The 15,880-nt window shown below is 40.6% G+C and overlaps 2 protein-coding genes across 9 annotated transcripts in view; both read left to right on the plus strand.

Moving 5' to 3' along the window:
* The window catches only part of arid3a (AT rich interactive domain 3A (BRIGHT-like)), a 30,267-nt gene extending 21,654 nt beyond the window's left edge, over positions 1-8,613 (plus strand). For 3 of the 5 annotated variants that reach the window (XM_048976141.1, XM_048976142.1, XM_048976143.1), the window contains 2 exons: positions 1,375-1,464; positions 2,146-8,613. In XM_048976141.1, the coding sequence (XP_048832098.1) occupies positions 1,375-1,464; positions 2,146-2,297 (242 nt within the window). In that variant the 3' untranslated portion in view covers positions 2,298-8,613. The other 2 variants (XM_048976144.1, XM_048976145.1) reach the window with 2 other exon arrangements.
* ctdspl3 (CTD (carboxy-terminal domain, RNA polymerase II, polypeptide A) small phosphatase like 3) lies at positions 3,396-15,554 on the plus strand. 4 transcript variants are annotated; one of them, XM_048976155.1, is made up of 10 exons: positions 3,396-3,536; positions 11,014-11,140; positions 11,457-11,562; positions 11,675-11,786; positions 12,109-12,195; positions 12,555-12,617; positions 12,746-12,825; positions 14,000-14,126; positions 14,212-14,307; positions 14,989-15,554. In XM_048976155.1, the coding sequence occupies exons 1-10, from the start codon at positions 3,396-3,398 to the stop codon at positions 15,052-15,054; spliced, it is 1,005 nt and encodes a 334-aa protein (XP_048832112.1). In that variant the 3' UTR covers positions 15,055-15,554. The 4 variants fall into 4 exon arrangements, with proteins under 4 accessions (XP_048832112.1, XP_048832114.1, XP_048832111.1 ...); XM_048976157.1 differs by having other exon boundaries at positions 11,014-11,128; XM_048976154.1 differs by lacking the exon at positions 3,396-3,536 and adding an exon at positions 9,240-10,360.
* Positions 15,555-15,880: the final 326 nt, after the last annotated feature.

Genomic DNA, 15,880 nt, shown 5'->3' on the forward strand with positions numbered 1-15,880 from the left:
ATTATTAAACAAATCCTTTGCAGAAGATCCGTGAATGAGTCCTGAAACACCCTCTGCATTAGTAAAGCTGTTCTGCTTTTCAGCCATGAGCATTTGGGAAGGATGAAAGAGGAAATCTGACATAAAAGTACAACACAGCAAATCCCTAAACCCCAAATCAATAATCATCTATCTGTCGGTCTCTCTCTGTGTCTGTCTATCTATGTGTGTCTGTCTATCTGTCTATCTGTATCCACTATCTAAATGTGAACGCGAGAGGGTGTGGATTTCCCAGGGTGCTATCTGCTTAGTTTATGGCTACACTCATTATCTTTGCCTGTGCCTTATCACTAATCGCTAATTGTTACATAAGACCAGCTGTTCCGTAGAGTCTCGCCGCTTTCTGGTGCATTTCCCAGCATACTGACGCTGCACTGTAGTTCTCCATCGCAGTTCTGCAGTACCCTAGATAAGTCCCCCTCCTCCCTTGTGTTGCCCTGCTGGCTGGAGCAGGTATCGCACTGTATTCAGTGCTATTTAAAAATGCTCAATGGAAATATGGTGGGGCCCTTCTGACGATGAGCTCTCTGCTTACTTTTGCTGTAGCTGATACATCATACCTTATCTCACCAGCATTTCTCACGGTTGGAATGGTACACGAAGAATCCTTAAGGGTCAGTGTTGGGACTCCATCTTTATACAGTGGGAGAATCGGTTCACTTAAACAAGACGGGAATTGTAATCAGAAGGATTGTGGTCAGTATCCCTCTGCCTGTGTGAGGATCGGCATGTTTTGTAGCTTCAGTGTGGAAACAGCTGCTATTGATGTGAGACAACCTTCACAAAGCTGAACTATCGGCGCGTGGAAATGCAGACGCCCGTTTTTTGTTTTGGGGAAGTTTGGGGGTGGGGGGGGGTCCCTAGGTCACTTGTAAATTGATGGTTTACTTGGTTACAAATTTTTCAAGCACTGTTGCATAGAGACGTGGGGGATTTTCAAATGACGCATTTCAAAAGCCTTCATTGCACAAAGCAGTTCAGAGAATAGAATAATTATGAGTGCATCTCCACAAATAGGAAGTGCTGATAGGAAATCACCGGAAGGCAGGTAAACATCTAAACCACAGCGAGGTGCTCCTTCTCTGGGCGCAATGCAGCCTGAGACGGGTCTGACGCTGTCTACTCTACTCTCTGATTCTCAGTGAATAATACGATTTAGTTTGTTTCTGCCACATCCTGTCATGACCAGACATTTGGCCGATGGGTGTGTAAGTGTTTGCTCACCAAGGAGCACAAACGCAGCTTCTGTAAACAGAGCTGAATTCACCCCGTGTCCCCGCCCCCCCGCCACCCGCTTTGACCGGGGCACTGACGTGTTTCACATTCCCTCTGCAGATGGGAGACAGGACTCTGCCCTGAATCTAAGCACTAATGGTATGAGCAGCATCAGCATGTCTGTGGAGCTGAATGGGGTTGTCTACACTGGTGAGTGCCCGCCTCTCCACATCTGCCCGCCTCTCCACATCTGCCCGCCTCTCCACATCTGCCCGCCTCTCCACATCTGCCCGCCTCTCCACATCTGCCCGCACTGCTGTGCCGCTTTAGCTTCGCACTGACATAATGTTACAACTACTATTGCTACTACATACTCACTATTCTGACTATTCTAACTCTCCAAAAAACAGAGGGGGTGGGGCGTGTGTGACTCGGCGGGCCGTATGTGCCTCTCCTCTCCGTGCCTGTGATTGGGAGGTAGCTGGTCTGAGCCCCTGCCTCAGCAGAATAGTCACGTTTTTGGGCCCTTAAGCCCCCAGCTCCCTGGGTGCCGCTGCTGGTGGCTGCCCACCGCTACCCAGCTCGCTCTCTCCTCTTTCTTATCACGGAGAGCAAGATGGGGTTGGCGAAAAGAGAATTTCCCTACAGGGATCAATAATCATTTCATTTTCATTTCATTGCAACAACATAAGATGTGTACATTTACAATTTAACATTAGTATGGTAGCATTGTGACAAAAACTACAAACACGTTTGAGCTAACTAAAATGTTAACAATATTTTTTTTCATCTGTTTAATGTTAAGCAGGCATTCCAGATGATTAACCTTGTATGCCTTTTATGGTGTGCTTTGATCATTATCATAATGTCCTCTAATTGTGTTTTTTTTAGGTGTGCTTTTTGCTCAGGCAGCTGGGTCAGCCCCGTCAGGCCCCCCTGGAAGCTCAAACTCCAATAGCAGCAAAGCGCCCGGCAGCCGGAGCAGCTCGCAGCCGGTGCCTCACACACCTACCTCATCTTCCTCCACCAACCCATCGCCATAGCGATCTCGCTCCACTCTTTTGTAAAGCTAACTAAAGCCAAAAACCAACCTCATTTTTTATATAGCCTACACCAAAAAAAGGATGGAAAAATATGAATTAAAGCTGAAGCTAACATGATATCTCAGGTGTTCCGCCACCCTTTCTAACTTCTCAGACAGGTTCCTGATTAGCAGCCAGTTTTCACAGAAGAGCCAATGTAATGGAGATGTACGGAGATGTTTATCCACAACCTACGAATTACTTGTACCATAAATCTACAGACTACATGAGAATGAAAGGAATTCCAATGTAGTGCTTTTCCACCGTTAAATTCTTCACACATCTACTGATAAACTTCTCTTCAAATGAGAAAAAATTCAATGTTTTATTTTATATGAATGTTGATATGATGGTGATTTATTATTTCTATTATTATTATAAACCATGGTAACTGCAAAGTGAAAAGTATATTTAGGGTTTTTAAAAGAATTTGTAAATATCTTCTATTTTATTCTTCAGATGGTTTATATATATACTTTTTTTTCTTCATGGCGTCTCCTCAGCTTAAGACTCAATGTCAGATTTTATGATGCTGTTAAACGGGACACGATATTTGATGGATAAACAGTTGGTACATAACTGTAGCCATATGTCCAAGAGACCTCCTCTCCAACAAGCATACAGAAAGGCAATGCAATGTATTGTTTAGTTTTTCAAGAAGTGCTTTAAAAAAAATAAAATTAGCCTTGCAGATTTTTGATAATTTGACCCTTTCTCTGGTGTTGGACCTCAGCTTGCAAGGAATATATTAGTCTGTAGGTTTTGCTAGTCTTACTCAGCTGTAGTACAGTCCAGCATCTCTCTGGCCTTTTATCGCCTATTTAATCTGAAAATATTCCGTAGTGGGTGAAGTGCCGTAATTGGAGTTCATGCATATACCACAATACCTCAGTTCTGCATATCCAGAATGGTGAGCTCTCACCACTTTAACTGGCTGAATATTACATGTACTGTTATTCCTGGGGGGGGCTCAGTGGACAAGGGCCTTTAACAATGACGTCTGCAGGGCTGTTGGACTCTCTCTCTTATTTTTCTTTTGCCTGTGATGTGTGAGACCATATGATCTCATGGCTGGATTGCAGCAGAAAACCTAGCATGACGTTTGCGTCTCATGGGGATTCCGAGGGAGAGAGAGAGAGAGGGGAGAGAGAGCTGAAGCTGAGCAGTAGGTTGGTGAGCTTGTGGAAATGTAGCCTAAAAGTAAGTAATCGTGGCATTTTTTCTGTTATGTCCGTGAGTAGGCGTGCTAAAAGAGAACAGACCTCAGTGTTCTGGTATGCAAACGGACCAGTTTAATATGGCGTAATACAGAACTTTGCTTTTAATGCAATGTTTCGTGTCTTACGACATGTCTGCAAGATTATCTGTATGAGATGTAGGTTTTTCTCGCTCCGCCTCAGGAAGAATTTATCTCCTGATCCCCAGGCTTGTGTAATACAGCGATGCCTTGCATTAAATCAGATGGGCTGAATGGAAGTGCATGGAAAACAAAGCCACTCAGCGACGTGGTTGCGAAATGCTTTTCGACTAGCTTTCCTGATTTCCCTGCTTTGTTATAACAACACAGGTTTGTTTCTAGTAATTTTGATATTTCTCTTTGCTGTGTATCAGTTGCTGGTTGTTGGCTTCGTGGTTGTTTTTCGGGCTCAAAGCTTATAATAGTGTGTGCTTAGAATAACCATTTAGACAGTGCAGCTCAGAGGCCATTGGCAGTTTTCAGTTCCTAAGCTCGTACACTGAAACACTAATATCAATGTTTCTGCTGATTTTCTGGATTGCTACAGGAAGGACCCTCGTGGTTATTCTGTTACAAAAAGGCTTTGTTAAAATGTTAAAATTCTGAAATACCTCACTATTCATCCACTCTATCACTTCAGATTCCGCAACACTATCAACCTGACGACATATATGGACAGTAATCCTAGAGGTGCAATAAAGATATTTTTAAATTTTCTACTGATTCACTATTCTATATGGAAAATATTATTAGAATTTATTTCAAAGTTTTACTATTTCAGGAAAAAAAGCTTTTGGCTATTTGGAGTTAATATTTCTGTAGTTAATTCCTGATTCATTTTGCTGCTGTAAATGTGTGGTGTTCTGTCCAACATTCTCACAATAAAATATTTCTTTTTGCCTCTTTGAATCAGAATCAGAATAAGAATTGTTTTTTTTTTTTGTCACCAAGTACTTTGATATAGGAGGAATTTGTTTTGGGGTATTTCGCTAAAGTAGACAACAGCACAAATCGGTCATTAATTTAAAGAATTTAGGATGATTTTTGGAGGCAGAAATGGGGTAATCAGTTGCTACTCCTGGTTAAAGTGTATTTGCATTTTTAAATTATTGTGGTGTACATGTTAAAGTGGTAGAAGTGTCATATGGTGAGTTTCAAATTGATTATACAATCTCAGTAAAGAATTTCTACGCAAAAGTAAAGAGAATGTCATGCGGTTTCCTTCTACGGTACTGGAGTATTTTTTTTGGTGAAAAGGAGTCATTCAGCACATAACTGTGTAAGATTATGTACTTCGGAAAACACTTAATCATTTTACAGCAGACTTTGTCTTGAATGATCTGTTATTCAAGTGGATTGAAGTGCTTTTTGACTGGTTCAGTACAGTTGTGTGTGGCAGTTTTATTGGGTGATTTTCATAATAACTTTTAACCATGTTTGAATACGAAAATTTGTAAAGTTTCAGATTTGAAGGACAGAAAATAAGAGTAATGCAACAAAAATCTGAAGTCTTTTATTCTTTTAAATTAAAAATGTGATATTTGGATATATCAATTCATCTTTGTCTACTCCTGATCAGAATCTTGGGCTATTTTGGTAAGTTGTCATTAAACACTATAGCAAATTCTCAAGTAATTATGTAGAGCCCAGTATGGAAAGCAACTTCTATTCAGTCAAACGAATAGATTTTTCAAGTGATTTTCTTATCCCCTTTGCATTGTTTTTTTTTCCTTTCTGGGTGGCTGCATTATTAGCAATGAGCTAAATGAGTTTTTGTGAACTTTTGGTAAATTTGAATCTCTCTTATAGACATAACAAATTGCTAACATTTTTTTCTCTCTTTAAATTCCCCTCACTTGTGATTTTGCTCCATTTGGGGTAAATATCTGGCGCTTGCTTACTTGTAAGATACGTGTTTATGTTTTGTCCTGGAGTAAAAATAAATAAATGATAGTAAGCCGAATGACTAACAGAATCTCCCAGGTCAGTTCGGATGTTCAGGTTGACCTTCTGACCTCCCAGCTTTCTGCAAGGTCTCGTCCAGCTGCAGGCGCGTAGCTCTGTGTTTCTCTGAAGTCTCTGAGGTTGGACATTCAGAAATGTCTTTGTTGTTATGAAGGCCAAAGCTGTTACTCCAGCTTCAGTAAATAACACCAGATCCAAAAATGATGTACCTTTATTGATTGCTCTCAGGGAAAATGCTGCTTTATGCCTTAATGTTTATCAGGGGATGTTACAACACTGAATACCTCATGGTTTTATTTACTGAAGTCGATTTCTCATATATGAGCTTTTGTCTACCTCACAAAATAGAAATACATTCAGACAGGCTTTAACAGACAGGAGCATCATGTGACTGTCTGCCCCAATCACACCGCAGGATGGTTCTGAAGCACAGTGAGCTGTATAATAAACTGAATATGGTTGCAATGAGTTTTATTTTTGGTGAATGAAATGTGTGAAAAACAAGCAGTTTTTTTTTTTTTTATTATTATTATTATTCCTGAAATTGTTGATAATGGGAGGCGGAGATCAAGGATTCTCCCCCATCTGTCACTTCTGTTGTGGGGGCATTTACAGCATTTGGTGCTACTCTGAAGGGCTTTTAATTCTCCTATTTTAAACCCATTATATTGTCAGGGTGTTTTTAGACTCTGGAAATGGATTTCACTCCATTTATATTATATTGATGTGTTGTTTGTCAATATTGATTTTTTTTTTTTTAAATCTAAATTTAATTTTGGTCTTTCCTACCAATATAGAAAGGAAGGTTTAAACTCTGTGTTCGATAGTCAAAGGCCCTTTACATGTATATTGCGCTGAGATCCTTGCAGCTAATCTCTTTATACGAACTAGTTTCCTCTCTTTGCCTTTTGTCACACCCCTGGAAAGTGGCCTTTAGGCTGAATTCCTTTTGCCTGGGCCGTTTTATTGACAAAATGCACTCGCTTCACAGATGTCTGATGTTAGTCCTGCCAGGTTGGAATTGGAGGTCTCAATACTGCACCCCTGTGCATTCAAAACAGCACTGCATCAATAGAGGATGTTATGACAGCAGTGAGGCACATCACGTCTGTTTTATTTTCTTTGCATGAATTAGACATGCTGATGCAAATTATGAAACCTTATCTCATCTACTGTTATTCTGTTTTATGTATTGTGTTGCTTGTATGCTATAGTTTTTTTTTTTTTTTTTTTTGTCCAATTGCTGGAAAATTTGGCATAAGGTTAAACAGTGGATTTTTGCTATGTTTATCAGTGAGGTTTTGCTCTCGAGGCTGAGATAACAGCATGTTATCATAAGCGAGTGAAAGTGACAGTATGAAGTGGCTCAGGAAGAATCTGTTTGCACGCTGTGAGAATATGGAGGTCTTGTGTTTCAAATTCCACTCGCATTATTTTGGAGGACAATCCTGAAAACTATAATCGTCTTAAAGCGTTTAATCCAAACATGGCAATAATGGCTGTAAAATGTATTTCTGTGGTCTTTTACTCAGTTACTGATCCATGTCTAACTTACAATAATTATCTGGCATTTTTTGATCACACTTGGCAGATGTACTAACCACAGTGGTACAAATCAGTGTTTACTGTACCAGAGACTAACAGGTACTACCAAGCTCACACTCTGTTGCCTTAAAGAATGATGTTTCGGTTTGACTTTGCTGTCTGAAAGAAACCACCACTGTGAATGTTATTTGATTTAGAGCTTAATTTTCCTTTCATTTTAAAGAGAAAATGCTGAATAACTTTACTACTAGGTACTCTAATAGAATTGCAACTGCTGGGGAAAAACTTTACATTGTCATGTTTAAAACTAGCTATTGAAATAACTAATTAGCAACAGTAGTTTATTGCAAGAGTTTTTTTGGGGAAAAGATTACCTTAAATTTTGCTTATTAAATGATAAAATGCCTTTTGCTGTGACAATTCATAATGCTGTTTCCCCTTATATTAAACTGAGTTAAGCTTTGTGGCTTTTTAAAATGAATAAATGAGCATTATTTTGTAAATAAAGTTTTGTCCTTGAACTTCATTATATTGTGTTAACCCAGCAAAGATTTCATATGTATTTTGTAAAAGATGCATTTCTATAGTAAAAAAAAAAAACTTACTTATTATATGCAAAAACAATCTGAATTTAGATGAGATATCATTTTCAGGAAATCCACTACCTTCAGTTTCACAGATTGGAGGTAGAGGAAAGGTTACAAGGGTTTACGTTTCTTTAAGAAACCCAAGTCTGGGAAAAGACTTAATTTGCTTGTTGTGCACTTGCATGATGATTGTGAATAGTTTCCATAACAGTGAGACCTGTGTCATCAGGCCAGGAGCTGTGCAGAGCTGTGCAAAGCTCCAGCTGAGTGACGTCTGGATCCACTGCAGATCACAGTCTGTGTTGGACAGTCTGCGTGTTGGACAGTCTACATGTTAGAGATCTGCTTCCAGAACTTATCTGGTGATACTTTATTCAATAAGTAATTGTGTATAGTGCAGCTTGCTGACTATTTATGAATTGCTTTATAACCTTGGACATACAGAAGTCCTTTTTCCAAAAAGATAAAAAACAACAGGACATGGGTATGTTGAAGCCATCTTTTGAGATGTAGAGAGCAGTATTAAAAAGCTATAATGTATGGCATGTTCTGAATGCTTAGGATTTGATGTGGAAGCATATGATCCTTTCTGAGAATAGAACTGTTTTACTTTCCCTAATGAAATTTAAATTTAAAGGCTTTTCGTGCAATCCAGGAAAACTTTTGCAATCAGGTGTTTTGCAATGTAAAAAATGTACAGCTTCAGAAAGTGGGTCATTTTTCACTTTTAGCACTGTTATAAATTACTGTACAGTGCGTTTTTATTCTCAGGTTTAAACAAAGGTCCAGGTGTCATTGGTTTGTAACCAAAACACATTGAAGGTTTACACATTTTGTACTGTCAGACATGTATTCAAGCCCAGATTAATATACGCAAATGGAGAATTTAATCTGTAACCAAATTCTAAAGATTGTCAATAAATTTTTTCTGATATTTGCATCATATATGAGTATTACGGCTATTTTTTGCAAACTTCTATGGGATAAGAGTAGCTATAGCGAAATTACGCTGCGTGAATCATTTGCTATATTTTCTGATCTCCAGTCGATGGCGCTCTTTGTTTGCTTTGGAGAAGGCTTTGTGCCCTTTTTGAACAGAGAGCGCCATCTAGTGGGGTCAGAAAATACAGCGAATGGTTTGGCCATCACTAGTTAGAAGTAGCAAGTTTTTCGAAGCAATAGTGACACCATCTGGCTGATTTGTATACCTTTTGAGGATTTTGTGTGTGTGTGTGTGTGTGTGTGTGTCATCATATATAATGATGAGTTTATTTAAATAGCACCTTTCAAGCCACAATACACAAAGTGCAATACAAGAAAAGAACATAAAAATACGCAGAATAGAAAATGACAATAAAAACACAATTTAAACATAATTATTAAAATAAATAAGAAATGTAAGAATCCTGTATAAACCCTGATACATTTTATCAGGAAGGCGACCAAGAGGTCTACTGCAACATCGGATGAGCTGCAGGAATATCTGGCAAAAACTGGTTACTCTTTTTTAACTTTGTACTGTACCGAGTATGGTAAAAAAAAAAAAGATATTAAAGACCGGCTTGACTTGATGTGTGACAGGCATGTGTCAACCATCTCCTTCATATGTGACAAAACTACGTCACCCAAAACCATGTGGCAAACTGATCTGACCAACCTATGGTAGCACTTTTATGTAATTATTTAAAAATAATCATGGCATTTTGAGACACGAATCTAAAACAAATACAGTTAAAACACATTGACTATACTCCAGTTTTTACTTCTGCTTCATTTACTGTGATGAATTTGCCATTTGTATGTTAATTGCACTGAACTGTATTTACTGGGTCTGGCTGCATTAACACTGCAGTTTTCCTGATGGGATTCATGTCCTGCTTCATTCTCATTATTTCAGATGTTTTTTTCTCAGTGGTTACTTTGTTGTTTTACTTCACAATTGTTGGAGTTGTATTAAAATAGTCATTAAAAATTGTTTGTAGAACATATATGTCAGCGATCAGCAGTTACTATTCAAGAAACCTGGTTAAAAAACGTGATGGGCGTGGGAATATTTGATCATGATTTATCCCGAGCAAGAAGAAGCAAGAAGGGCGCCTCCTTTTTATATACACCCAGACCATTTAATGTGAAGCTTGATATGTAACGAACTCCAGTCTGTATGTATATAGCCACCGGCAATACAACCTGTTCAATTTTTGCTAACTTTAGCAGACCTTGTATTTATCACTGATACCCAGGGATTCAAGGCATAATTAGTCTGGTTTATGTATCTAATATGAATCGTCGTAAAAGTGCTTAACGTGAAATATAATCTAGGGAGAAACAAACCCACATTGCAACTGCGGCGGGCGTTAGTATGCACGGCGGCCCGATGCCTGTGTGACCCGCACGCCGCCGCGTCACTCGCCCCGCCCCGCCCCGCGTTGTAACCCGGCAGATTTGAACGGCCTGCCAGCGTATCAAGGTGAGCAGACGCAGGCCTAGTCAGCTGTGCCAGTAAACACCAACCGCTTTTTGCTTTTAGAGTCTGGCGTTAGCCGACTTTTATGGTTTATCGGTATTTCGAAGGCGAGGGGGCAGGAAAGGAGACGATGAAGCTGCGGCCTCGGAAGGAAGCGGGGACGCCGCGTAATCGTACTTTAAGGAAGACTGCAGCGAGCGCCGAGCGGCGGCGAAGGAGAGTGAGGGTGAGCCCGGGGGGACGTCGCTTGGGAAAGGCCGCTTAGTCAGCGCCGCTGGCTGGCAGCGGCTTTTCTCCTCCCGTCTGACCTCTCACTTGCGTCAGAGAAGCTCGGCTAGCTGACCGAGTAACGCCGGTTCGTGTGTGCCGTGGTTTGTGCGACTTCCGGATGACAGACACCATATAACATCTGCATCTGAATATCACCGGAGTGGCTTAATGGGCAGGACCTGGGGCGATGCTGGAGCCGTCTGACTGTGCCGTAATCACGCTCAGCCACCGCAGTTCGGCGACCTGCATTTACTTTCTCTTGTTTCTTACCGAGGCTTCTATTTGGCGGCTTGCGCCTATAATGGCAGCCTAGCGCGAACATGATGGATATTACGTCAGGCGCAGCCGTGCAATCTCATTGGTGCAAAACTGCAACGGCTGCATCCCCTGTTTTCACAAATAGTTCCTGATAGGCAGGAATCATAGTACTGACATTTCAGTCGATTTTTATTCCGTGCATGTGTGAAGTTTACTGTTTCAGCAACATTAGCCATGGCGGTATTTTAAGTGTGTGCGGATGTTTGCAAAGCTTTTTGTTCGTGCCTAATTAAGAAAGTATTGTATGTAATGCAAAATGCTGTCATTTACTTGGTGTACTCATGTATGCAGCATAAGGAAGAAGCAGCTGCAGTGGTTTCCTCAGAGTGTAGCGAAAATGATGTCCCAGTTGTCACACAGCACTCGATTTTGCAGGCAAGACCCAAGAGAAAGGCTTCGCCAGCAGGTAAAAGCAGAGGTGTGGAAGTTTCGCATCCTTAACACTGTTCTTTGTCTTGCGCTATTTGGCTAGTTCCATGGACGATCTAAAAATTCCCATCTATGTCCATGTTGTGGTTGAGATCTCTGGAGGTCCCTCTTCCCTGAATTATTTTCACGTATTTAGAAGGCATGGCATGCTTGTTGCAATGTCACACAGTACACTTTTCTCTTCCTTCCAAATTTAGTGTGCTTGTTCTTTTCTGAAAGGAGAAATTTGGCATCGTTTTTATCTGTTGAAGTAACTTTAAATATGTAGCACATTTTGTCTTGTTTAAATAAGCATCTTTTTGCAGGTGTGAAGTTTGCTGAAGAGGAGATCTTGAACCCAGACCAGTGTTTCTTTGCGTATGACGCATTCTGTCTGATTAGTAAAGAGGAACCAGCCAGAGTATTTAACCCGTGAGTCTGATTCTGCTTGAATTGTACTGTTTACCTGTTCAATCCTACATGAAGAGCCTGCCTAACCCTAACCCCCTCCCCCCCACTAACTACTGCTCTCTCTGGGTCTTAGTTACACTTTCATCAAGAACATTCCATCACAGTCCCAGTTGTCAAAACTGAGTGTTCGGGAGATACCAGTGAAGACGAGAAGTACCCCTGAAGCCACACTGGTGTTGGATTTGGTCTGTTCCGGCTTTTATACATTTCCCATCTTCTGTTGTAGGGTAACACAGTGAGGTTGTTTGTATACAGTATTTGTCGAAAGCTTTAAAGGTTACTCTGTATCTATTTGACATGTTATTTTTAAGCTTTTGATCCATGACGTGTAGAACAGAAGTACACATGGTCTTTTGAATGTAATCCTGAAATTTTAATCGGATTTCTGACTCTCCCACTTTATGGAAAGTTATCAAATGGTCATCATTAGGAGACCTTGCCTGCCACTGTCTGTTCATTTACAGGTACGTTGATTGAAGTTATTTGCTCTTTACTCCTTTATTCCAGGAGGAAACACTTGTGTACAGTTCGCTCAGTATTATCGAGGATGCAGAGTACACCTTCCACACACATTTTCAGGATCACGAGTACGAAGTATGTTTCCCTCCTTTCTGTACTCCTCCCTCAGGTAATAGATATCTTAAGGACGTTATGGTGCAGTACCCTATAAAGAACACCTTGTGTCAGTATTTATTCATGCCTTTCTGTAACACGTGCTATGCAGTTTAAAAGGCATTGTCTTGCTAAAGTCTGTAATTTTTCAATGGCTCAGTTTTCTTACAAGTGCTTTTGAAGCACAGTTTGAGAGGCATGTGAAGGACATTAATGGAGTTCCTTAAAGTTTGAAGTTTTTAGCTTACTGTCATCTTAATGGTTAACTCAAGCCACTGGGATAAAACCTATTTTGTCATGTCACTGCTGTCTGCGTTTCGCTTATGTAATCTGTTGTGTAGGTCTTCCTTATCCTGAGACCACATGTCAAGGAATTTCTGCAGAGAATGTCAGAACTCTTTGAGGTATGATTCTCTTAGTGTATGATGTGTGAGCATCTCACTACTTTCACATCTACATTTATCGGAGAGCCTTGCCTGGCTGTATTTGTGTGGGGTTTTGCTTTCAGTGCTGGCTTGGTTCTGGCTTTCAGATATTTGTGTATACGTCTGCGAAGAGAGGGTATGCGGAAAAGATCCTGGAGATGCTGGATCCCGACAGACGGCTCTTCAGGTGAAATCTTCCTTACTCTAATTCCCTGCTTTAAGTGTACACTCTTCTTGGTATTTTGCCTAGCAAAAGCCTTGACTACAAGTTTGCTTGGTCACAGGTTAAATTTTACTTTTGGTTAAGGTTAGGGTGGGATAGGGGTGATGGCTGTTGTTTGGGATTTGGGTTTTTCCTGTAGAAATGAATGGAATGTCCCCATTTAGATAGGTATGCCAACGTGTTTGTTTGTCGATTTGTACGTATGTACACTATATGGACAAAAGGACTGGGGTGCTTCTCTTAATCATTGAATTCCGGTGTTTCAGACCCATTGCCAGAGGGCTATGAAATAAAGTCATGCAGTCAGGTTTACAAACATTTGTGAAAGAATTGGTCGTTCTGAAGAGCTCCGTGAATTCAAACCTGGTACATTTGTAAGATATTTTTGAGGGGTTGGGTGAGGCCTCTTAGTTCCAATGAAGGGAACTCTTAATACTTCAGCATGCTGAGACATTTTGGACAACTGTTTTTCCCAACTTGTGGGAACAGTTTGGAAAAGGCCCTTTTCTATTCCAGCATGACTGTGCCTCGGTTCACAAAGCACGGTCCATAAAGACATGGTTGGGTGAGTTTGGTTTGGAAGAACTTGACTGGCCCACACAAAGCCCTGACCTCAACCCCATTGAACACCTTTGGGATGAACTAGAGCGGAGATTGCGAGCCAGGCCTTCAGGTGCAACATCAATGCCTGACCTCGCAGATGCTCTTCTGGACGAATGTATAAAGATTCCCACAGATACACTCCAGAATGTTGTGGAAAGCCTTTCCAGAAGAGTAACGACTGTTATAGCTGCAGAGGGGGAACCAACTCCATATTAATGCCTATGGATTTATAATGGGATGTCATAAAAGTTCCTTTAGGTGTAATGGCCAGGTGTCCTGATAGTTATGTACATTGTGTGTGTGTGTCTTGTTACCAACTGTCTCTAAGTATAACCCACTCTTCCAAAATGAAAAAACTAATCTCTTTGGCAACAGACATTAAAAATGTTTTTTCTTTGTCTGTACATGTGCTTAGAGCAATTGTAACTAATCCCAAAGAGTGTTTGCTGTGCTGAATCTTAAGAATGAAGAGGCCCTGCTCATATAACTGGATGTATGCTGATATAATACGTGATTTGTTTTACTTTATTTGCAGACATCGTCTGTACCGGGAGGATTGTTTATGCATCTATGGTCACTATGTGAAGCATCTGAGCATATTGGAGAGGGACTTGGCGAAGACGGTGATTCTGGACAACGCTCCCCACACATTTCCTTATCATGTGAGTATCTTTCTGTGTGTCCCGCCCCCTTCAGTCCTGTGGTGAGCGGAGGTCCGGTTACTGTTTTGTTTGCTTCCTTTGTCAGGTGATGAACATGATCCCCATTAAGGGCTGGGTGGGGGAGAAGGACGACAGGGAGCTGCAGAAGCTGATACCGTACCTCACCAAACTGGCGGAAGCTGTGAGTTGGCCGCTTTCTCAGATAATGCTTTAATAAAAACAAAGAAAATTGAAAAGTTATGAACAATTGCCCTGTCATCCTCCTTCTGGATGTTCATATTTATATGTGAAATGTGTTCTTTTGCCTGCATTAAAACACATACTGAAAATGGGGCACCTGTGTGCCCTCAGTGTTGTGTGTCTGATGTACTTTCAGGAATTCTAGCCGATCACTTTCTCACCAGTAGGGCTCAGAGATGAAAACTCAGCTTCAAACTAGTGGGACTGCATGCTAATTTAATGTTTTTATTTTATATATCATAGCTTTCTCAGTGTTCAGAAAGGGAGACTGTAAATATACCCATTACGTTTTATCATTTGATGCTCCTTTGTACTGGGGGTGGTGAAGAGAACTTGCTGAGTTTCTTAGATTATTCCAAACCGGAATGTTCCAGCTGGCGTCACCTGTGTTGATGGTCATTTTACTGTGGTTTTACCCCCCTATCTATAGTATAGCAAACCAGCTGGGGGTGGGATTGCACACTGCTTCTTTGTCGATTTTGATTATGTGAATAGCCTGCTTCTAAACGCAGTATAACCGCCGTTTTGAAAAAAGTCACTTAGCAGCTAATAGTCTGATATATCGAGAGTTTCAGGCCAGATCGTTTGATTTTCCTCGTTCTCAATGCTGTGTTGTTTTAAGGATGATTTTCGGCATGTGTTGAAGAAGAGGTTGGACCATTTGCATCGACTGCTCTCGGAAGATTGACACCATCTCTGGCTCGGCCCTTGTTCCTTATTACACTGGTCCTACATTACTGGTATGAGCATTACTGCAAGAAGATCGACACTGGGAGAAGATCACCACCATGCTACAGCTTTTGGAGGACTAAAGGGCCTGGATGTCTGGCTTCTTTGAGTATTTTTCTGTTTTCGAAATACTGGCTCTGTCAGTATTCTTCTTGTGCGCGTGAATGTGCAAGGTTTATGCACTGTGTTTTTTTTTTATTTGTGTAAATCTGAGAATTACTTGAATTTCACATGAGCAGGAGGTTGTCTCTTGGTCAGATTGTAGTGGTTTTAAAGTCGTTTTAATTGCAAGTTGATTTAATGTATTTTGATTTACTTTTTTTTCAAGCTTAAATATTTGAACAGTGTAGCCAAAGAGGTTCTGCATTTCAGCATTTATAAAGCGTTTTCTGTTATTACAGTAAGCAGATTGTGTAATTGCAATGTTTATGTTCTGACAAATAAACTCTATATCCCATATGCCAGGTACTGCCTTTGTTTTATTGCTGCTCAGTAAAAGTTGCCCCTGCCTAAGGTCCGAGGAACTGGCCGATACCAGTTGCTCGGTTTGTGCTTTCAGTACCATTTATGCTTCTGTCATGCTGTACGCGTTACATTTTGGCCGTTGGCTCGCCGGCCACCGTGACGAATAACTGTAAATATAACGAGGCTGTCGCCTTAAATATTTTTGCCGGTACTGAAACTTAACTGGCAGTGCATTTTAACTTCTTAAAAAAATCGTTAAAACTGGTAACAAAACTAGTTTTGCTAAAAAAATATATCAGTTCTGGTGCATTTGACGCTTC

Source organism: Brienomyrus brachyistius, chromosome 15 (genome assembly GCF_023856365.1).
Source record: "Brienomyrus brachyistius isolate T26 chromosome 15, BBRACH_0.4, whole genome shotgun sequence".
Taxonomy (NCBI): domain Eukaryota; kingdom Metazoa; phylum Chordata; class Actinopteri; order Osteoglossiformes; family Mormyridae; genus Brienomyrus; species Brienomyrus brachyistius.